We start from the raw sequence: 24,097 nt of genomic DNA on the forward strand, positions 1-24,097 counted from the left end.
CTGTTAGCTTAAAGCTAACTTTAATGGAAATTTCTAGTGGTGCGCTTATGGCTTTAGCAATTACAATCCCAACTTGTTTCTTTGATGAACAAAATAAAGATGTGTTTCAACGACACACAACATGGTTCCTATATTGATGTGTATTCCTGTGCTGCAGGGATGCTTGTTGTTTGGCCAGTGGAGTAAAACAAAAGTTTGAACTTGTTTTCCAAATGTATTTTTGGCTGCTGTCAATTAAGAATTATTTTTATCATGACCCTTGACCTTGAGTTAGAGCGGTGCACTATAACACACAGTGGCAGACCGGCTGTGTTTTATTCAGTCAAGGCAGAATGTCTGGATCGGTGCACCTTCAGGGACCTTTGAGTTAATGAAAATCCTGCAGAGCCTAAGAGCCGCCCGCCACGGAGGAGACTGCGTCCTCAACACGTCAACATTAAAGGAGAACACGCAGAACTAATTGGAGAATTAATCAAAGCACCCGTGGAGCGTGAAACTCAACACTTCTGGCCAGAACATGCATGTCGCATGAACTCTGCTGCTCATGCAGTTTCCACAGCAACGCTGAAGATGCCGTCCAGATAAGAGCTCCGACACAGACACACACATTCGCCCACTCACTCACATCGTCTCCCCAAAAATAAAATACATTTATGTTTCCCATCACCTTGCTACTCATAACACGTCATCTTTGTGTGTTGGTGCCTGTCGAAAGCGCTATGAGCGTTCACACCGAACATGAAGTGGCATCTTAATGCGTCCCCTATTGTTTGCTGATGTGTTTAGTGTTCAGACACTAAATGCACAGGGTTTATTTACTGCGGGAGTATTGCAATAAAAGCCCCACAAAAATACTCTACATCGCCATCTCTGAGTCCATGGATCCTCCGGAGGAGCTACCGAAGTGCGTTCAGAACAGCAGGGGGCAGAAGTGAGGGACATCGCCGAAAAGTAGCAATTTGTGATGGGTGGGAAAAGAGGAGAGAATCAGAGATGGATCAGGCTCTTGTCTTTGTTTGTTGCTTGAGCATTACAATGCCACCTGCAGGCCTGGCACATGTAGTTGTGTGGACGCCTGAAGCGACTCCATTTTTATAGAGAACGTTTTGATATCAGCCAAGAAAGCTGTAGTGGCATTTCATTGGTTCCTCTTGTGCCTTTTTATCTTTCCTTATGTCAGCTTTTACAGTGAACTCATATCCTATCATGTTGACAGTGCTAGTCGGGTGTGACCATCCCTCTGGTCCTCCCATGTCTTAAGCTGTCGAAGAACAGTGCAGTTCTACACAGACGGGTTTGGACCTTGTATGAGGTGCTTTGACCCACCACACAAAGACCTCACTAGATGGTGATCAGCCTCTGGTTCTCTAACCATCACCAGGCTCTTCGATCTGAACGCACAGCGATGATCACACACCAGAACCCCTGTCCTCCAGTTAGATGTTAGTGATCACCAGGGTCAGGTCGGAGAGATAGATGTTTTTTCATTGTTGAAACTCATGTACATGTGAGACTCTTCCTTCAGTTCAGTTGGACCTCATGAACCAGTGAACACTGCCAGTCTGTTTCCAGTCGCAACATTGAAGAGTCAGGTTTTCACCCACAGTGAAGAACACTAACGCAGGAGGGTCGGCTGGTCACGCCAGCAGATCGTAAAACTCACGAGAGACATCTGAGTATTCACAGTTGTAGTGAGCCGTGTGGCCCCAACCTCAGTGATGAAATCATCAGTGTGTAGTTGTGACTCTCAACTTCATCACCCGGCACTGAGTTCAACATGGTCCACGCATGAAAATCAAGTTATGAGGTCTACCTGCTCCCTGGATGGCTTCTATGTGGATGTTGGAGAGCAGGACCTTTTCAGCCACAGCCCTGTCTTTGACTGCGAGAGTGAGTCAACTCTGATGTTTTAAATCTTAAAAGCATATGGACACATTTTTGTTACAGCTTTGTCAGCGTTACATGCCACTTCCTGTTAGCTTTATTAGATGTGGCGCATCAGAGGTGCTGGAAATGAAGAAGGGAAGAGACACATTTAAGTAAAATTCAAGCAAAAAAAAAAAAAAGTTTGGCCAGTCCTAACAAGTTTAACCCAGGATTTGAGGATGAAGACCAAAATACCAGTGTCATTAAAATTAGGTTTAGGTCTGGTTCAGAGCCCTGGTTAAGATTAGCCATTTGTTTTGGATTGTTAGGTTTAGAATGAGAGGCTGGGGAAAGCATTATGGTAGTGAATGGTCCCCACAAAACCTAAGTACAAACGTATGTGTGTCTGTCTTCAAAAGTAAAGTGGTGTGAAAAAGTGTGCGGGAAACAATGTGAACATACAAACCCTTCAGTAAAATTTTAAAAATGGCCTCCATCCTTTCTTTTCATGATAAAAACCTTAATTTAAAAAATACTGTTTTCTTGTGTTAGCTTTGACTAATTTTTAAATTAGTTTGATGATCTGAAACATTTAAGTGTAACAAACGTAAAAAAAATAATGGGAAATCGTGGCGATGGCAATACTTTTTCACAGCAATGTATGAGCGCGTGGGTGCATTTGTGTGTGTGGTGCATCTGCTTTACTGGTTGTTTAGAAGTCTGAGTGTGCATGCGTCAGTGTATCATATGTACGTGTGCCTAAGTGAGGCTTCCTGGAGCGGCTCTAGCTCCTGATGTCATCTACACCTGTGGCACCCGCCTGGACCAGAACTGGACTGACCCGGACCATCACTGTCCTCTCAGAGCAGGTAGAATTTATACACACACACATATCTAATCTCCTTCCTCCCTCTCGTTTTTTCTATTTCCTGGAGGCCATCCAACAGCCAGGCTGTTACCATGGAAACAGCAACCAGGAATGTGTGTATGTGAAGCAATTTATCATTTTCTCTGCTCCGTGTGTGTTTAGGATTTTACATGTGCCATTCCGGAAGACACGTCCCAGAGATTCTGCCACTGAAGATGATCAATAGGTGTGACTAGTAGCAATATCACCCGCATTTATCGCCTCTTGGTGCAACACTGTAAACACATGCTGCCCCCTATTGGCTATCCGTGTCGTTACATCTCCAGCACACGGACAATTTTCAGTCTTTTCATGTAAAATTTTTGTATTTTTTATTTTTGCGATGGATACAGTTTTTATCAATCGTCAAGTTCATTAAAAAATGTCCCCCTCTGTTCCTTTCCTGTCCCTTCCATCACCTCCGTTATTGTCGTTGTTTTCTTTTTTTTTTTAACAATGTAGCTTAACTTTATTCATTCCTTAATACATTTTTTTCCACTAAAATATTTCCTTCTTGCTTCTACTTCCGACCACAATCAAAACAAAAGGTGACCGTCTGAAAAGGCCCACGGAATTATCGAAAAACTTTTTAGTCAGATTTGAGCCAGATTTTAAAAATAATTTTATTCGTAATCAGTCATCTTCTTAAAATAATACACATCACAAACTTCATTCAAAGTAAAACTGAAAACAACCATACTTTTTATGACATTTCTGCTTTGATTTAGTTTGTATCTGCACGAATGCAGCTGATTTGGACAAGGGGTTGTCACTTGACCACCAAGCAAGATCATCAGAAACCATTGAAATCTTCCACTCTTCGGTCTCACTGGGTGTCCTGGTTGGCGAACATGCCGGCCTCCCAGCGCAGCGCACGAGCATTTTTGTGCCTGATGACTCGAGTGGACTCCACCACCTGACAACAGCAAGACTCTTGTTTGAATCTAAACTTCGATTTTGGAATCCAAACAAATGGCACACATACCTTTCCTTTTTGTCTCAACTCAAGCATGAACTGGTGCATTTTATATTAATAATATATTATTTCAATAGAAATAAAGCAGTTCCAAAGAAACAGGTTTGCTGTTATAATTGTCAGAAATTGTATTTCTATTTTTTTTTTCGTTTTGACCTTTTAACTTTGCAGTAAATGGCTCTGAAGCTCTGGTTTCACCTCAAATTACCCATGAAAAAGTAGAATCATTACCTTTCATCCAAAGATGTTAATGAAGAGAACAGTTCAAATTTAAGACGAACAGCTGAGCCTTCACGATGACCCGAATTAAAAAACTGGAGTTCAAGGAGCGCTCACCTGGTTGTTGACTTCATCAACAGGCTGAATTCCTGCGTACTGAGAGAGAAGTCAGATAAGTGAGGCGCCACACGCGACATGACGACACTCAACTTTCCTCCCTAAAGCAACCTGTCCTCCAATCCTGGTGCTTGTTACTCACCGAACCCTCTTCCAGCTTCATCCTCTGACGTCGCTCCTCGTAGTCCAGCAGCAGCGTCTCAGTCAGACCTCTGACGGGGCTGATGGAGGGGCGGAGCGGAGTGGTTGAGGGGGATAGGGAGGAGCTGGAGGTCCAGGGCTGAGGGGTGACCAGGGACACGGAGGGCTGACGGAGGGAGAGGTGAGGGGACCAAAAGGGGGAGCCACTGGGTTTATCTGAAGTGACTGCAAGGAAGCGAAACAGCAGTTTGTGACCTCTGAGTTGTGTGAGTGTTATCCCATCTGACTGACTCTGATGTCTTTCCCTCACCTCAGTGTTTTACAGCTAAACTGACAGCTAAGTGCCAGTTCAGATTCTGCAGTGTTTCAAAATAAGAGCAACGTGATCCAACTCACTACTCTTTGTTTTCCTCTGAACTGCTTCCTGGAATAACTCTACTAGCATTAACACCTGATGAAGGCACATCCAGGACAAGACCTTCATCTCCAGGAAAGCTCAGGCCTAGGTCTTGATCTAGCCATCACCTCCCCCACTGTCCCGCTGCTCCTCAGATACAGTTTCACAAGGCGAAGCAAAAAAGATGAGTTGAAGATAGATGGTCTGGACTGACAGACTGCTAAGACGTATCAAGAAGTGGCGAAACCTTCGGACATTGTGGAAGGTAAAGAAGTGGCAGACAGTTGAAACGCAGCAGATGGAAAACAAGCAGCGGAGGTTAAGACACCACTAAGGGTTAAGAAAAGACAAAGGTTAGAGGGGTTAGTGTGTATTTACACTGACAGAAGATCATAAAAAACTGTTTTCTCTTGGGGCAAAAATATAATTTACGAGTCGTGGGTTGTAAAAATGGAAACCGAATGTCACCTCACCTGAACCTCTCTGACCACAGCTTTACTGTCCACTTATGTGAAGCCTCCGTTACTGATTACACAGAAGTGAAGATCCTGTTTGTGACTCTTAGGCTCTTCCTGGACTTTGACTACTTTGTTCAGTAGTTACTGATTCTCTCACAGAGGCAACCTGCAGCACCCACTGTCAGACTTCGCTCAGTCACTGTGCCATGAGCAAATCTGCAATGACTATTATACAAGCATGGTAGTAGGTGGTACCCATGGTAGTTGCTTGTAAAATTTGCAAAGTCAACCAGAAAGTGGGCCAATGAGGTCCCACACCTCTCATCATGAATACAGGTTGCTCAGAGTGTAGGCATGTGTATGCAAGTACATTGGCACATCAACATACCTGACTTGGACGTTGGGTAGAACTGGCTGACGGCTATCTTGTTTGCTTGTTCCACCAGAGGTGTGGGAGATGACAGGATCTCCTCCCTGGAAGCCCGTGACTCCCTCAGCTCCCTCAACTCTTGCTCCCTTTTCAGCGACTCCTCAATCTCCTTCTCGATGAAATCCGGAGCTCCTAATCCTCTGGACTGCAGACCAGAGGTCTCCTGGCTTTCCCTCCAGAGCTGAGCAGCAGCATTCTCTCGCTGATAAGTAAGAGAATCAGTGAGAGAGGAGCTTAACGGTGGTGTCCTCCGAATTACTGGGGAAGCCGTGAGACTATGAGGGGTGTACATGATGGAGTCCTCAGGATGCCGATGTGGACAACACGGGGACAAGATCTCGTCGGATTCTCTTTCTTCTGTCTTATTGACTTGGTCTGGTTCAATATGACGAAGTGGCTGAGGTTGATTCCTGTCAAACTCCTTCCGAAGTTTCTCCTTCTGGATCTCATTTTGAAAAACAAAACTGACTCTGCTCTTGTCTCTGACCTTGTTTGGTGGGAGGGGTGATTTAGACCAGTTGGTTTTGATTTCAACAAGCTCAACGCTGCTGCTGTGTTTCAGGCCCCTGGAGAGTCGCAGGTTTTCCTCTCGCTCTAAAGCTAACCTGATCTCCCTCTGGATGGGGGTCTCAGATTTATCACTGAAGACTCCATCATCACTGTAGTATCCCCCAGCAGCATCCAAAGACAGCTCTTCCAGGCCAGAATCCAGATCTTCAAGGCTAGTGCTCTTCTCAGGTAGACCCATGGACCATCTCACCTCTGGCTGGTTTTCAAGTTTGAAGCTGGTATCTTTCCTCGCGTCCCCCTCAGTTTCTGCCCTCCATTTGGCACCAATTCTTGTCTGTGAGGAGACCTTCTGGTATGTCTCTGAGGACCTCGTAGGGGTTGTAAGCGCCTTTAACCGCTCCTGTTCCAGCCTGAGGAACTGTTGTCGGGCTGTGCTGAAGTTGATCTGATCCTCGTTGATCGCCCCCGGCTCTGCAGGCTGAGGAGGGTGGGTTTTGGCACGAACTGGACTAAAGGTTAAACTGAAACCATCTATTAGTTTATCAGTGGACGTGAACAGATTTGACTTCTCCAGTAATCTCTTCTGCTCCGTGTACGATTTCTTTGGCGCCTGACTTCGGATGATTTCCATCCGCAGCCGCCTCTCCTCTTCCTCTCCCACTGCCTGGGTGTTGTTCTTCAGATCCAGTGAGTACTTGGACTCATCATTATCGTCTGCAAACAGACTTTCAGGCTTTTTGTTGGTGGCGTAGGTTTGTACTTTGAAAGCATAATCCTCCTTTAAGATCGCAAGCTGAGTCTGCCTCTGAGGCGAGACCATCCACGCCTCGTTCAGCTCTGCCTCAGGACTGGTGGGGTCTTCCACAAAGGAGTAGAACCCAGACTGAGAGGGAGAGCGGCTGCTGGAAGAGCTGGAACTAATGGATGGCCACTCATCGCTGGTGTTGTCTCCATCCTGCAACGCAATCGCATGCTGGTTCTGGATCTCCACATTGCCAGAAGCATCGGAGCCATAAGAGGTGCTGCGATTGAACGAAGCGCTCTCAAAGTGGAAGACCTCGTTGGCGTCCGGGGATGGGGTGATGATGGTCCGTAGGTCAGACTGCTGCAGCTGGGGTGAGAGCGGTTTTATCACCCAACGCCGTGGGCTGGAGTCCATGCCGTTAGGAGGTAGTGAAGGGCAAGGCCAAGGGGGAGGAAGCTGTCGAGTTGAGCGGAAAGTTTGGAAGCTCTGTAGGGTCAAGACATTACGAGGGCCACCCCTTAGTCTCTGGAAGAGAAATCAAATGAACCTATGATGAGAGGAGTGCTTCGTTCTTCCATCGATAATAAGCGATAATATGGTGGTAGAGCGACGGCGTGAAAGAGGTGTTACACATCATATATAGATATATATTTGTACCTGCTAATACCTGCAATGTCATGAGACAAACGTCAGTAAAGTGAACATCTATTCTTACTTTACACTTTAACCAAGTCTTTGTTTTTTAATTACATTATGTGAAGTACCAGTTCAAATTTGTGTTATGAAATTCCGGGTCATCAAATCCTAAAACATGCAATCATTGTACCAAATTGAATTTACTTTATGATCCTGTTATGATCAAGAACAGGATTTTACTGGCGGTTCTATTTCTAACTATGTAAAAGAGTTGAGTTACATAACATACTTCTACGACAAAGATAAACACCGAGTTGCTATAGCAACATCAGTGATGGTTGGCAACTGCGGTGGCAGCACAGAAGCGGTCACAGGAGCAACAATGAAAATAATATGCTACTATGGCAACAGTAGCTAAGACAGGCTGGTGACCATGGAAACGGTGACAAGAGAAAACGCAGTTTAGAGCAGAATTTTGAATGTGCATCAATGTGCATATTTTTAAAACGGTGGGCAGCAAACATTTCTTTGTTAAATTCCTGGTCCATGTAAGATGTGCACACGTCCAACAGCTGAGAAAATACAAAAACAATTAGGCCAAACAAAGCGAGACGAGAATTCATGGCACAATGTTGGAAAAGAAAAGTGACCAGGACGGCATCAAGACACGTTCATATCAGCACTTCTAGATAGAAGGGTTCATATTTAATACGTCCATACTGTTATCAGCTGGACAGGCTAAATGAACCGTGTTGCATAACATCAGGGGATGAACATGAATAGGTCTTTCCATAACAGGCCTGACGAAAAAAAGATTTCATGCTTGATAGCAAAATGAAATCACGCCTAACAGCAACTAAATTAAACAAATTTGATCGTTTTCGCTTTTGTGGGCCCAAAAAGCTCAGAATGGTTAAATTTAGATATTCTAATTGAAAGAAATCTCACTCAAATAAAACGATTCCACTAAATCTAGCGAATAATTACATAGGGTGATGGTTAAACACATTCAATGATGGTGTTGGGTTAATAAATAAATATAAATAAAGGCTATCTCATACTTCAAAAGCAGAACGATAAGTTAGCATTTGCGTTAGCATGAACAGCACCCCTGAGCTAACGCTGTCAGTCAAAGATAAGCAGCCGCTCCGGCGGTCGGACGCTGTGGTCCGCTGATAAAACTCTTGAGTTACCGCTCTTTTCACCCACACATGTCAATGTCAGGACAAAACCACATACAGTCACAACTAAACATGAGAAGCTCGAAACAACACAAGAGCAGCAGAAGACGCTAATGGAGCGGTAGACTACAATTAACGCACCTGCATTTTCAAACGACCTCCAAGGTTAAACCATGGCACACAAACAGCTCACTGTGATCAAATACATATATACGCTATATAGTTCCAAAATATGAAAAACTTCGGCGTGACTCACCTGTCAAAGTTTCAGCAGCAAACTGAATAAAATGACTGAAGTTCACCGCGTGCTGCAGACGATGGCCCCGCCCACCTGACTAAGCCCCGCCTGTTAAATCCGATGCACCTTTGAAATCGATATTATTTTATAACTCTCATGAAAGATCATACGATTATAATTGGCCCGCTGACTTGGAAAAAAAACAATAAAAGTGGTTATATAATGTCTTTGACTGGATTCCGTTCGTCACTTTGACCTTTTGAAATCTGATTTGTATGTATCTTTGAAGGAAGTGTGTAAAAATGTTACCTTTACACTTATTTGTACCCACACTTTATGTTCTTACACTCATCCGAGGACAGGTCGCTGGGGCAGTAGCTGTGCAATGAGAGACCATAAAATAGCAGAAACGAAAAAAGCAAAAAGTAAATTACGTGAATGTTGCTTGATAGAAAGGAACATGTACAACTTAAATGATAAACACAAAGCTGTTGTGATGTGACGTGATTCAAAAATCCGCATAAAATGACTTGATCAAGAAGTCACCGGAACAGGAACCAAAAATGTGCCTGTACTACAACTATTACTCTGTGGACCTGTGATCTGCCGCCACCTGCAGGTGGCTCCTGTTAACTACAATCAGTGACTCACCCCGAAGTTCGGGTCCAGACTGTGACACAGAACCTGCCAGGGCGTGGTGTACCGGAACATTCTGGCGTGAGTCTCTTCGGAGGACGTTGTGTTAGGAGGGTGGGGATGACGTCACGTCGCCAGCAGAGAGGAGCCTCTCACCTGTGAAAACATTTTTTTTTCACGTAGAAGAAAAGGTTCTTATTGATATCACCCAAAATGTCAGAACCGGTGGCTGAAGAACTGAAAAGCATGAAATGTCCCAAGCAAAGTGTTTATGCTGCACTTCCGTTATTAAGATTATTGGGTGCTTGTCTGTGACTGTTTTACTTCATTTGATTTGGATAGGATTTTATTTTGAAATCAAAAGTGCCCTTGTTTGAAACGCGGTAAAATAATGATTTTGAGCTGAGATTTAAAGAAAAAATAAGGCTGTAGAAAATACATTTTTTTAACGTGAAAAGAACAATAAGTCCAACAATCCATTTGAATTTTGTTTTAAAATGATTGATACATCCTATCCTATATTTATTTATAGAATATCAAACCATATTTCAGTACACTGTTTGTCTCATCTTATTTAACCTCAACATTAAAATCACATAGTTTAAAAGAGAAATACAACATTTCTACTCACCCTGCTGCTGCACCGTGATGCACGACAAACAGTGAGTGTGTGTGCGTTTGTGTGCGTGTGAGGACTACGAGTGAGGGCTACAAGTCATTAAAATGTCTCAGTCAGGATATTTGTCACCATTTCATTCACTTTGAAAATAAAAAAAAAAACGTAGATTTGGCTGTACATGATAAAAGATAATATCATGTTGATGAGGTCATCGCTATAGCAACCAACCTTAGATAGAGTGTGTGTGTGCGTCTGTGGTGAGAGAGAGAGAGAGAGAGAGGAGAGTGTGTGTATTGCTGAGAAGAGAAATTTTAGAAGGAATGCTGCTGACCGACACAAAACAAACACAATGACCAGCCCCACACACACACACACATCGTTGTCTTTCTATCCTTGTGGGGACATGGTGCAGTTTCTCACTGTCATAATGCCTTCCCCAGCATTTCACCTTAAACCTCACTATCCAAAACAAACGGTTAACCTTAAGCAGGAGTCTGAACCGAACTTAAACCTAATTGTAATGACCCACTTATTTTGAAGCCTTCATCCTCAAATAGAGGCTAAACCTCGCGGGATCCAACCCCCACAAAATCATCACAAGGTCCTTACAAGGATAGTTTCTGTCAAGAACTAGAGCTCCGTCATCTGTCAGAGACTCAGAGTAGAAATGTTGTAGCTGTCCCTGCATCAGGAGGTCCATCCACACTTTCTTCTGTGAGCTCTGTCTAAGGAGTGGTGATTCTTTCTTCATCTTTCTTCATTCATATATTATTGCTAAAGTAACCAGGGGTTCCTTTGGTTGTTAAACCGGTTGATTCCCTCCACTATGGTTGCACAGTCCGCCCCTGTGGTCGATACGTCACATGATCAGCCCCATTTATATTATCCTGCATAGTTGTATACGTGTAATAATAACATGTCAATAAGTGATAAGAAATCCCAGTTCTCCCCTACAGGTGGCGACACAGCAGCAGATCCGCGTAGCTGAGTTTGAATTGGAACGCAGACGTGTAAATAAAACAGCAGGAGCGTCTGAGGCTCCGGAAGGCACCAGACCGCCATTAAAGGCGTCGCAATATGTTGAAGAGCGACGAGAGGGTGAGAAAGTTCAGACCTTGGTAGGTAAAAACACCAAATAAATAGTCAGATGTGAAAGAAAAAGGCGCGATTTCGTGGTTTGAAAACAGTAAAGCGTTAACCTCTTGATATTTATAGGAATAAAAGGTGGATCATTATTATAAACTGTAAAATAGTATGAGATATCAAATTATGATTTACGAAACTGTACAATAAAACAATATATAAGTCATGATCATAAATAGAGACTTGTTGATGACGAATTATTATTATTAATTATTTGAATTACATTATAATTTTAAATATATATATTTCACAGAAAAAAATATTATTAAGAGGAACAAGACAGCAAAGGAAACAACAGAGGAAAAAGAGAAAAACAATACATTAAAAATAGGGAATGTTTGATTTGATTCAAAATATTGACAAAAATAAAATGAGGTATTCATGCACCTCAAAAGATATTTCATATAATTGTAACAAACCTTAAGCATTCAGAGTTCAGAACTCTATGAGAGAATAAAAATATATGCCAAACCAAATGTGAATTCAATATACATGCAGTGGAAAACATTTATAAGGATATGATAGAAATTGTTATATATAAATAGAAAATATTGAAGTCAATATACAAATTAGTGTCATGTAGGATAAACATCTAAGACAATTGTTAATATTTTTTTATTTATTGGTTTAAATATGATAGCATTCTCTTTCTCTTTGGCTAAGTGCGACTGGCAAAACCCATAACTCTGTTTTCATTTCACACGGCTTTATTTGACAGACCTTCCTTCATCACCTAGCTGGCTTTGCGTAGCAACGCTGAGGACAAGACATTGACAGCTTGAACAAAGATGACTTTGGCTGTAACCACAAAACAACGGCTAGTTTAGAAGTTAGCACAGTTGCTCAGTAAAAAGGCTTCGTACAGGTCGAAGCTTGATACACAAAACCTGCAGGCACTTGGTTAGTGGACAGACGTAGCTTAACTTAGGTTGGCACGTTAGCGTGGCTTTAGCAGTACACGGTAAACGAAACAAGGACGGTGCTTCATGACCAGGCTGAACATTCTAAATCGTCCTCTGACAATTCAGTTCAGACGACTCCCTTCCACAATCGCGACTCTTGAAAGCAGACTGGAGGTCACCGGCGGCTCAAGGTCAAGTCTGTTGGAGACATGAAGCATGTCAACCTGCGGGGTCGTGGTCACAAGGCTTCAAGTTGTGAGTGTTTCAGCCAGCCAAAATGGGTTAAAAATAAAACAGGATGAAACTTTGCAGGATTTGAAACAGAGCCCTGAGGTGCACCAATTTATCATATTTTTTGGAAGATAAGGAAACTCTCACTTTGGCCGTTAAAAGTAGTGCCTTCTTGTGAACCCTTTTAGTGGAGACTTTTAGTGGTTCTGATTCTGTCTGCATGATGCATCATGTAGTCTACTCCCACTAACACTGGCGCCTGGTTTATTAACCTCTACGGGGGCCTCTAGTGGTCATCAACATATATAAAAGGCAATAACACGCAATCGCTCAGGCGTGACCGCAAGCACAGCCTCCACAGCAAGAGATGCCTATTGAGCTCATGCTTGTCAGCATGACTCTTGGCTGTGACCCATGTGAGGTGTTCCACCTCAAAAACCCAGGATTTGCTGGAGAGTGGATGTCTCCCAGTTGACTTAGGAAGACCTCAGATCAGCAAGAGGTGAATGAGGTTTCGGATGTGATGGAAGACTTGACTCAACGTCACTTGGTTCTCCCCAACCCCATCTTCTCAGAGCCTCCTGTAAGTCACCCAGACCCTCTGGATCCTGGTACACAACACAGTGCAGATCCAAGCTCTGGTTCAGACCTGCATATTCTCAGCTCACAGATGCCGTCACAGAGGGGTAATTCCTGAGGCTTGAGCCCTGGAGCAAGTTCCTCCATCAGCAGCAGATGTCAGGAACATACCACTGGCACTCCAAAGTGTGGAAACCTTTCAGTGATCCCTTTTGGAAAGTTGCCCCGGTGCCGTTGACTATCAAAATCTCTCACCATACAATCCAGCTCTGCAGAGGTGGCCTGGGGACCCAGTGTTGGGGGAACTTGTGGGTGTGGCAGCTTCAATTTAAGTGCCCATTAGGAGTCTCCACTCATAATGGCTCAAGGATTTTCTGATGCTGCCGATGCAGACCATAGCAATTCACTTCAACAAAACAGACGGACTCTTCTATAAAATCCCTTTCACCTACAGGGATTTCTGTCTCCCCAGTTGTGCGGCTGGCCATATTTCCACGACGATTATGGGATGAATTGACAAGCTGTTCATCTAGGTGTTCGGGGATGACAACTGTGGGCGTGAATGAGTCAGCTGATGGTCATGAAGCACAGTTTCATGAAGCAAAAACAGATGCAGTGATGTTCAATGTCAAGCAACACAGTGGCGAGGTCACGTGACAGGACAGAGGCAGATTTCGGGAGCGGCAGTGAGAGGTGTAGACGTGTTCACGGCTGACCTGACGGCTTTTTTTATTCAGCGTTTTAAAAAACAGAAACTCACTAAAAACATTACAGCTTCAAATTTAGTCCGGGTTCAAAGGTCGGCATCGGATCGCGAGGGTCCCATCACAACACAGCGGGAAACATGAAGGACAGAAAGGAAAGGTTTATAAAGACGGATGGACAGGAAGCGATGTGGCTGGAGGAGGGGCTGCGGGTAGTGGGTGGAAATCCTGTGATGGTTGTCCTCGAGTGTTTCTATCGTTTGTCTCGGGTTTACATGATGCTGCAGCACTTACATGGCTGCTTCTCCTTCTTTGTCGCCGCCGGCGTCTCACCAGCTGTGTCGCCGTTAGTTGCCGCCTTCGCCTCGGGAGTGGGAGCAGGGGGGGCACCCGACTGAGGAACAGCCATCGGTGGCACGGCCGTCGGACTCTCTGCAGGGTCTTTAGCTGATCCTGGTGAGGTTTTCCCGTCAGAGTCCTCGATGAGAACCAGCTCGGCCTTCACCGTCCCCTGCAAGCCCAGAACCTTCTTGGTCTCATCCTCATCTTCAACATTCTGGTAGCCCATGAACACCATGGTCACGGGGTTCTCTGTAGTGGCTTCTGTTGTATCAGATTGGCTTTCGGGTTTGGCCTCCAGCCCGGTGATCTCTGTGGTGACCTGCGGTGCCTCTGTTCCGCTCTCCTGTTGGACTTGTGTGGTATGGATGGTCGTGATCGTAGTGACGGTCTGAGACTTGACAGAAGCCTCGTCCGCCTTGTTGATAAGCTCCTCCACCTCGGTGGAGCTCAGCAGGTGGACGCCATCCTCGCCATTCATCTCGTGGACCACTGAAAGGCAGAACTCAGATTAGGACCGTGTAACAACAGACCTTAGCTGGGGCTCCACTCTACATCATCCTTCCACCTCCAAGTTCAACTACACCCATCGTGGTGACATCACCTTTGCGCTCATCTTCGTAAACTTTGACCCCTTGATGGGAGAAGTCAACGGGAAGTTTGGTGTGAGAGGACAGAACTCTGGTTTCGCCCGTCACATTGTCCCGCTCTACTTTAATCTCCACCGAGTACATGGCTGGGAGGATGGGGAGGGTCAGACGTCACAGAGGGCCAACACACACGTACACACGCACACAACACTACATTTAGGCTTAGTGCAGAGATGTGCAACTCACTAAACTAACAAGATGAATGCACCTACTTCAGACTCAAACTGACAGTTACAGTGGTACTGTAGTTTTAGATATGTGGTGACATTGTGCGTCCACTAGAGGGTTCCCTGCTGCCAACAAAGCAAATTAGAAAACCCAATCGCTCATGTATGGCCTCGCTGAATCTTTGGCCCATATATTGGTTCCAAAGGAAGTCATTTGGACTCAAAAAATTGTTGAGTCATACACACATGGATGAGTCACTCTCACCTAAGGTTTCAATGACTCACTTATGATTCATGTAGTCAATGAATCTCACACATCAATACTTGTTGGACAGGAAGTGAGAATGAATCAAAGACTAGCAGAGCCACAGCGACCAAAGCATTTCTCTTCGAGTCGTGTAGCCAAACAGGAAGAGAAGTTAGTTAAGTCTCTGGCTCAATCACATAGAGGAAATGACTCTTGAATCCCACTGGATTCCATGATGGACATGTTGGAACAGTCCAACATGTTGTGTGACCTGAATGTTTTGACAGGTCAGAGGGTCTGGCTCACTAATTCCACATATTTGAGACAGATTCTGTGACTAACGTTAGAAATTATGTGCTCCAAGTCTGGGAATCAGTGAATCGCACACATCTTGAGTCACCAAAACAAACTTCTTCTCCAACTACACGATAGACTGAGGTGTTAATGTGGCTAGTAAGTCATGTGATTGTGAGACATCAGTCGGTGACGTTGAGGACACACTCACTCAGACGGGACAGACAAACAAACAGATGTTAGAAAACAGAGAACGCATCCATCCGTCATGTTCAGTACTCTAGAAAAAGAACAGTTCCAGCCAGTTTAGCTCCGACTACGCTGAAGCTCATCAGTCATGTCAATGATGTCACGGTGTGGCTCGTCACATGACTCCTCCTCCCGTACTCACCTTTCTTCATCGCCTCCATTTCTGTCATTTGGGTCAATTGGGGTCTTTTATGAACCTTGACCTCTTCAATAACTCGAGAGGAGGAAGGACACAGGCACAGAGAGAGAGAAGAGTAAAGACTGAAGGCCAGCAGATCACATGACTCCACACAGCAATCAGAACACCTGCTGCCAGAGCTTTTCTTGTTTCAAATCTATTATTAATATCGGACTACTTAAGTTGGCTGATGCCTTGTTTTGTAAAGTGGCCCCTGCTTACTTGCATCAGATCACTGAATAAGAGTCATCCGATTACCACAGTTCATCTAACACCAGTTTTCTGCCGTCTCAGAATCATCATTGAAATAGCTAATAGCACTGTTATGATGATAATTGTTTACATAATCCTACATTCCTACTACTGGACAAGAGTAATCGGATTACATCTTGAGGACTCCAGTCTCACCTTCAACTACCTGACCTGACTGAATAGGTCGCTCCTGCTGACCCGGGCTGAGACTTTTGAGCTCTACGGCTGATCAGAGGAGGAGAGTGAGCGATGGGACAGTAACACAGAGAAGAAATGGACACAGACAATCTCACGTACCTTTTACAGACGGTGACAACACCTGCGAACAACAGAGCCCAACAGTTACACACAATGGTGGGAGAACATCCAACCACAGTTCTGAAGAAGCTACATCTGTGTGTCTACCTCATATAGCTATGTAAGTTTATAGCTTTATAGCTATATATGTTTGGTTCAGAGTCCTGGTTAAGGTAAGCCATGCGTTTTGGGTGGTTAGGTTGAGAGGCTGGGGAGAGCATTATGGCAATGAGAGGTCCCCACAATGCACGCTTGACCACTCACCTGTGTGTGAGTTGTGACGCTCTCAGTCACACCTCCCGTCTCCAGAGTCATCAGCTCTTTCTCCAGCCTGCAACATGGACATAATGAAGAATGACAGCTTTATTAACCGGCACATTGCAGTGTGTGCACAGGTTTGACTTGCTCTAGTTGAACTGTATCATAATGATCAGCTGACCAAGCGGTAATAACTGTCTTGAAGAACAAACTCACCTGTTTTGTGTTTTAACTAAACACATTGACAGTGATATATTTACAAATTTAGCTTTTGATCTTGTGTTTGAACTGGAACACACCTGTCGATGGCGTCCTCCAGAGACTTGGTCTTGGCTGCATCTTGTTCCAGCTGTCTCTTCACCTCGTCCTGCTCTGGTCCAGCAGATGGCGCTCCATCCAGCAGCCAACGTTCCCTCAGGGCCTTCGACTAAGTATGACAAACAGTGCCAGTCTTAACACTAAATGTACATGTAAATGTACTGACGTTTGGCACAAACATCTGTTTGTGGGCCACATTGAGTTAGGCCCATGCTTCTTTGTGGACCACGCTAGTTTGTCAATAGTTAAGGAGTTGCACATCCTTGTTGGTGAGTCACAGTATAGATACTTGCTCACACACGTAGCTTCCACGCTGTGGTTGGCACATATATATTGTGATTCCACTAGCTCAGTTGAGGACACAATAATAACACAATAATAATAATAGTTTGTGGGTCACATATATTTGCTTTTGTTTTGTACGCACAGGTTCGGGAAGCTTTATGATAAACAACATGGATAGAAGGAAATGAACAAGATGGAACTTTTCCTGAGAAACAACTATATATCCTCATCAATATGTGTTAGGTACACTGTGGTATTCTGCAGCTGATAGATGTTTTGTATTTTTGGGGCTCAATATTAGCCACAACATGCACTGTGTTGACTATCCACAGTGCTGAATGGTCCAGCAACCAGTAAGAAAAATTGCGGGCTCGTAGCTCGCAGGGTCCTCTATGTGGTGTTGAGGGGGCACTTGAGGCCTTTGGGGAAAACGCTGTTGACTGAGGAACATTCACCTGCCGTTGGACTCACTTTCCCGCCAGTCTCCATTCGAGGACAAACTTTCTCTGAATGTGTCACGTGATCCGTCTGTTAAAAATACTTGTGTTGACTTTGAGGCAGCAGCTGTGAGTCGCAACATTTCTGACGTTCCTCCTTTAAAACCAGCAGATATTTATAATCTGCAGCTGCTCACATGCAGCACGACATACAGCCGCAGCGTATCACCTCTGGACATCAAGGGGCCACACGTGCGGAGCTAGAGAATCTGCGCTCCGAATAGAGGAGGAACAGCAGCGTATGAAACAAACTTTACATCACAAACTGAAGGAGGAGATTAAGCGCAGGTGTAGTCTTGAAAATGTAACAGTTCCTTCTTACCTTGAGATGCTGAAGGGCTCGTCTGTCGTCCTCCAGCTGTCGCCTTTTGTTCTCGATCTCTGTCTGCCACTTCCTCTTCTCCTGGCATCACAACAACGGGTTTAATGACAAAATCCTGCTTGACACGAATAAACTTACTAATGGTGAAATGCACCGAACAAGATCAATATTCAATTTTTGTGGCACAGAAGAGACGAGAAAATGCATCCGGAAGCTGAAGAGAGACTTGGAACAGCTCTTGAAAGATAAAACTTGGATTTCAGAAAAAATTATGAAGATATGTTTTGTGTTTCATGCTTGATGCAGCAGAAAAAAAGAAGAAACTCAGTGAGAGATACAAGAAATAATAAAATGATATTCCTTCTGCTGATTACATGACACATTTAGCAAACATGGCAAGTGTCAAACAAAAGTGTGAGACATATAGTTGTTATTACTGTAACTCTGCGCTGTGTTTCAGCCAACATGTTGAGGACATTTATAGAAGAGGATGTTTAAAGACCCCCGGGTGTCGGGATAAATAAGGATATTGTCTGGATGTTTACAAGTATGAATATATTTGGAGTAGGGAAAAAAACATTCTATAACATCAACAACATTGTTTGGCACAATAAGATGAAGTCATGTGACTTTATTTAATAAATACTGAGACATAAATGGCAAAGGTAATTGGAAAATAATCCACTTTCTATTTTAGAAATATATGTTGAACTAAAAAAGCCAAACAAGGAAACAGCAGAATGATATCTAGAAATAGCCAAGCAGTGAAAGCCTTCATATGAAAAAACAGAATAATACCAACAATGTCAACATATATTTCTATATTTAATACAGAATGATTTTTAACAACAAAAATATGAAGGAAACACTTTCATTTGGACATAGTTGGGGAGGGGATTTTTGATGATGAATTTAATTAATAGTCAAATTCAAGTGCACTCCATGGGACAGTTGGTGGCGGTAGCATTCATGAACTCGCTGCACAAATCGAGCAGGAAAGCTGCGAATTACAATGAAGGCATGAGCAGCGGAGGATTGGGGAGCCTACAGATTCCATATCCAAAATCCATTCATCTGTTCCTTGTCTCATGAAGCCAACTGCAAAGCAACATATTGAACTGTGCACGGTGAATGTGTGGTGGACCAAGAAATAAAAACTGGAAAGTAGGACACCACAGTGGAGCTTGGTGAAGACATTGTCAAAACAAATGTACAGACATAGAAAGAAAGCAAAAAATGGACGCAAGTCAACAAAATAAAAAATGGGTTAAACTGAGTAGGTTTTTAATCATCTTGTTTATGGACTGGTGCATTACTCAAGTAAAGAGAGGAGGGTCTTTATCATGTTAATGCGTGACCTCACAATGTTAGCAGCACAAGTGGATCGATGAGTGCATTAGTCGGTCTCTGGAGGGCAGGCTGCTGCGATTTATCACTGCAGAACATTAGATACATGTACGGCATCATGTGTGCAGGGAATGTGTGTGTGGGTGCGCGTGCGTATAGGGGGACACTCACTGCGATCAGCTGCAGTCGGTCCTGCTGTCCGGCAGATTCACTCGTCCTGATAGACAAAAACATTCTCTATTAAAATCTTCCAAAGCACATTCCAGCGTTTGTAACTTTAAAGCACAGCAGGTGTGGTCAGTCGCCCAGTCAGAGTTCTCCTGTCTGCCACTAGGCGGCATCACCTGGACCATGAGGTCATCGGAGTGGGCGGCGGGTTTGGCTTCAGGGCTGCAACATCAGGTTTCATGTTTCAGCCCAGAGAAAGATATACCGCAGGAGACGAGACGATTGAATGTGATTTCAAATCTGGAGTTTGCACATCCTGAAACATTCGACTATCACCCTGCAGATGCTGGTTAGTCAGCAGGAAGGGCATGTCTGCATCTGTTCTTGTAACTGGCGGCTCAACTGATGGGAGCACATCCACATCTGCATGATGGAGAGAAGATAGTGCGCCTCCTTGGGAAGGTGGTGTCGATGACATCATGCAGAGGGGCGGGTCCTGTGATGATGACTTCATGCAGAGGCACGTCGTCCCCAACACTGCTTAGATCAAGGCGGGTGGATGTGACAGCTTCATGACCATTTAAGTTGCAAACTTGAGCCAACATGCTAATGACTAGGTTTAAAGAACCCACTCAGGTAATAACAACACAAATGTGCTGAAGTTCACAAAGCTGTGATTTTCTTAGTCAGCATTAAATCTACATTATTTGACATATTTTAAGCATGAAAAACAATATTGATCGCAATGAGTTCAAAGGGACAGCAGGTGGCAGCAGTATTCTGGCATTCACTGGCAAAATGCACGCACAGTAGTCTGACCCTTCAAAAAGTAACATCCGACTTACGACCGAGATCGGTTCCGACCAACCGGTCGTAAGTCGGATTGGACGTAAGTGGAATGCCATGCAAAATAGTCGAAGGTTATAGGTACTACTGTAGTGGTAGATGGCTGTGTGAGAGTGAGATGCTGGGAGACTGTGCTGCTGTAACTGTCGTACGCGGTGCCGGGCTGCTACGTGCTGCGGTGCCAGACATTGAATTTAAAAAAAAAATAAGCATCTGCTGGCCGTGGTCGTAAGTACGGGTGGACGTAGGTCGAGCAGGTCGTAAGTCGGATGTTACTTGTATACGATTTCACTCCGTGATCCGTCATCCTCAGGTCAGTGACCTGTTTAATGACCAGCTGTGGGCTACTCCTGGACAGATGAGGCTTCATGAAACTGTGACCTTATCTTCAGAGCACAGTAGGTGGCACTCTCTTATGTGAGGTGTCATTGAAATGGTTGTACAAAACCAATGATTTTAGAACAGAGAATGCCATCGAGTGAGCTGAAAATGAGGACAGTACTTCATGTTCAGTCCATCGCAATAACCAGCGGGTAGAGAAAAACATCTGTGGCCACCACAGATGGAGCAAGATTTGGAAATGGCATCATATTTAAAGTGGAGGAATGTCGCACATCCAGAGGACACTGTAATGTAAGAAAAATTAATAAAATAATGTTAGTAATAGCATCTCTAATCTGAGTCTTGTTCCTGAAATGGTAATTGAAATTGGTTATTGGTTATTAATAAGTTATTTTGCTATCAGATATCAGAGCAGACATCCAACTGATTGAGTTGGTGTTCCATCTATGGTGTTGGATTGACATCTCACACTTGAGCCTGCCACCTTGACTGACAGGATCAGAACGTGGTTTCGGACAGCTAGTATCAGCTGAGCAGACTTGAATTTTCGGCATGATTGAAATGTCGGACATGATTGGGCCGCAGCATCACAGAGCTATTCAGCAGACTCCTCTGTCCAGCGTCACATGAGCGCTCGCCTTTAGCGGTTGGCTCAGAACTGTTGTGCAGAGGCTGAAAAGCCGCTGTGTGGTTGAATATCCATGGCCACATTCATGCGACACAACAAAACATTTTCCTCTGCGATACGTTCAGTTTGGCTGTGCCGCTCGCTGAAGATGAAATACGCCGCGATAACTTCACTTAGCTAAATGGACTGGATTATTACTTCATGTTGATTCTCAAACTGCAGCGCTGGTTCTTGTTCCCCAGGACCAGGTCCAGTACAGGGTGCTGGCTGCTGTTGTGTTCAAAGCTTAGCTGAGCTTGCACTTTCCTGGTTTTGTGTTCGAGCTGAACTCAAAGGATCCTGGACAAAGCTGCTGTCCATCCCCATGGAGACCACTGTCAACGGCAGGGAATCTGAGGGGGAAGCCTGCGGGGCTGAGCCCACCAGCTCAGTCTGCCGGAGACTCTGCAGGAACATTTCAGGCACAGGAAGTTTGTCGGAAGCCCTGCGCAACCGCAAACTCTGCTTCAAATCAGATGTTCATTGAAGAGCACCGTGAGGGTGTGTGTGTCTGTGCTCACTGACTCATCAACATCATCTTCAAAAAGCCCTGTCCGTGCTGAGAGTTTCAGTGGACAACTGCTGTAGGTCACTTTGCCACTGTGGCTCCAGCAGTGGAGGCAGCTTGTTTAACTGATGAGAAAAAAAGACGTCCGCCTCATTATTCCACCTGGCCCTCATCATCGGAACAAAGCAGAGGGGATCGTAAAATCGCAGCACAGAGATTCACACAAAGACGCTGCTGCAGCCTTTGAATCGTACATCAAGGGCAACGCCATCTTGGGGCGCCTCAGATACTTCATTATGTGAAATACATTTCCCTTAACGTTGCGACCTGTGAGTTTAAAACATATTGTAATGAATTGATGAGACATTTTTAGGATGAAATTCCATTTGTTTACAGGTCAGACCAAGATGGCCGACCTCAGCGCAACTGGGTGTTGCCTTGCCTTGACATCATGTGTGAGACGTCTCTGAAGATGACAAGTTGCTGAAAATGTCACCAATATGTCATGATCTTTGTTTTTCCAAGTGATATTTAGATTAGATTAGATGGCTAGATAGATTTTAACTTTACATTTGGTTTCATTTTTAAATGAATACGAGCATTTTTCCTTCAGAAAAATATTAATAGCAACGTAAATAAATATAAATGGGACTAGATGGATACGAGCAGCAAGTGTCTTTCGAGGAGTAAGGCCTGATTTGCTTTGCCGCCGATGCACAACTCATCACCAGCGCCAGCTTTAGGTTTCGGTGTGGTTGAACGGGCTTAAAACTGTGGATGCTAGTTTTTGTCACAGAGACGGCACATATTCATTTGGGACGTACTGAAAGGATTTTATTTCCTGAAGCCTCTCTATTAGTTTGACTTAGCTCTCCTGCCATTTCTGACCCTGTCGGAAGCTTTCTCTCACCGAGTACTGACCACTGCAGGCTGCATCCACACACACACATTAGAGCCACGCCTTTTGAGGCTCCAGAGTGTCAGGCAGGTGGTTGTCACACCGTGGCGAACCTGCCTAATGTTCAGAAAACACACATGGTTGCACTCAGGCAAAGACCACACAGCAGAATGGTTTTCACAATAAAAGTTTAAAAGAAAAATGGGTCCATATATTGTTTAAAATTATGTTAGATGAGGGAAAAGCTAAAAGGGACTTCAAGTAAATAATAAACAAGTATCTATACAGCGGTTCTCTGTTTATAAAGAACTTGAACCGAGTGTTTGACAGGATGCATATGTTTTAAATAACTCTCAGACTGACGATTATCACTACAAGTTCAGTCAAGAGAAACAAAATGAAACGTTTTTAAATCATTGTGGTGGCGATTGTCAGGTTAGAGCAGAAGCAATGACGGAGCAGAATGAGGGCTTTTACCCTGAAACGTAATGGGAAATGTACTTAACAGTATCGATAGTAAATCAGGACCCTCGTGGCTGCAAAACTGATCGATATCCAATTAGAAAAGAAGCCCATAGATGGGTTCTGACACTGAAAATAGAGCGCAGAGTTGGTCGAACACACATCGAGAACATCAATTCACCCTCCCAATCAATTTGTCCTGCAGGCTTGCGGTGATTTTTGTGCAGTTTCAACGCAACAAAAGCGCCTGACTCAGCGTTCCGGCGCGGAGATGCGGCACCGTGACGACACAGCAGCGGCGGATATCACTGGCAGCTGTCGCATAGAAGGAAACCAACAAAGAATGGCAGAAGGGAGTATTTAAGAAAGCACTTACTCCATCTCTGACAGATCAGTCCGCTCCACTCCGATCATCTGATCCCGGTCCGGACCGGAGACACGCCCACCGGGGGAGCAATGGAGGAGACCCGAGCAGATCAGGGCTTCACAATAAAAGCCGCTGCATCAGGACCAGTCTGGCTGTTTTGGAATTATACATGCGAAACCTCTTAACGTCTGAAAGTAGCAGCTAGAAACCAATCAAAATGAGGGACTAGAAGAACAAAACTTAAGCACAAACCTTTCCATCTTTCTCGTTGGTACCGGTTTCGCATGTTGAACAAGACTAGATGCCGCCATCTTGTGTTGACACGAAGATACATACTCGTTGAATATAAGTGAAGAAATGTTTTCATCACAAAACAAGCCCAAAACCCACGGTTACACTTTTTTTTCATTACGTTAGCAACGAATTGATGAATGAAAACTTCAGAGATCAAGTTACTTCGCAGCAACGACACCGATCAATCCGCAGTAGAATTGCATCTTCAGA

General features: G+C 44.2%; 2 protein-coding genes across 5 annotated transcripts; both read right to left on the reverse strand.

Annotated features, from left to right (window-relative positions):
• Nucleotides 1-3,391: 3,391 nt before the first annotated feature.
• misp (mitotic spindle positioning) lies at nt 3,392-10,107 on the reverse strand. Of its 2 annotated transcripts, XM_053884150.1 has the most exons (6): nt 10,089-10,107; nt 9,473-9,613; nt 5,470-7,291; nt 4,228-4,451; nt 4,086-4,124; nt 3,392-3,689 (listed from the first exon to the last, which is right to left on the reverse strand). In XM_053884150.1, the coding sequence occupies exons 2-6, from the start codon at nt 9,530-9,532 to the stop codon at nt 3,600-3,602; spliced, it is 2,235 nt and encodes a 744-aa protein (XP_053740125.1). In that variant the 5' UTR covers nt 9,533-9,613; nt 10,089-10,107; the 3' UTR covers nt 3,392-3,599. The 2 variants fall into 2 exon arrangements, with proteins under 2 accessions (XP_053740125.1, XP_053740133.1); XM_053884158.1 differs by lacking the exons at nt 9,473-9,613; nt 10,089-10,107 and adding an exon at nt 8,725-8,779.
• A 1,779-nt stretch (nt 10,108-11,886) lies between these two features.
• Nucleotides 11,887-24,050, reverse strand: palm1a (paralemmin 1a). Of its 3 annotated transcripts, XM_053876184.1 has the most exons (11): nt 23,846-24,050; nt 23,603-23,745; nt 19,507-19,552; nt 17,989-18,069; nt 16,866-16,993; nt 16,573-16,639; nt 16,309-16,330; nt 16,168-16,236; nt 15,724-15,795; nt 14,579-14,710; nt 11,887-14,466 (listed from the first exon to the last, which is right to left on the reverse strand). In XM_053876184.1, the coding sequence occupies exons 2-11, from the start codon at nt 23,638-23,640 to the stop codon at nt 13,907-13,909; spliced, it is 1,215 nt and encodes a 404-aa protein (XP_053732159.1). In that variant the 5' UTR covers nt 23,641-23,745; nt 23,846-24,050; the 3' UTR covers nt 11,887-13,906. The 3 variants fall into 3 exon arrangements, with proteins under 3 accessions (XP_053732159.1, XP_053732168.1, XP_053732177.1); XM_053876193.1 differs by lacking the exon at nt 14,579-14,710; XM_053876202.1 differs by lacking the exons at nt 14,579-14,710; nt 15,724-15,795 and having other exon boundaries at nt 11,888-14,466.
• Between the last annotated feature and the right edge of the window lie 47 nt (nt 24,051-24,097).

Source organism: Synchiropus splendidus, chromosome 1 (genome assembly GCF_027744825.2).
Source record: "Synchiropus splendidus isolate RoL2022-P1 chromosome 1, RoL_Sspl_1.0, whole genome shotgun sequence".
Taxonomy (NCBI): Eukaryota; Metazoa; Chordata; class Actinopteri; order Syngnathiformes; family Callionymidae; genus Synchiropus; species Synchiropus splendidus.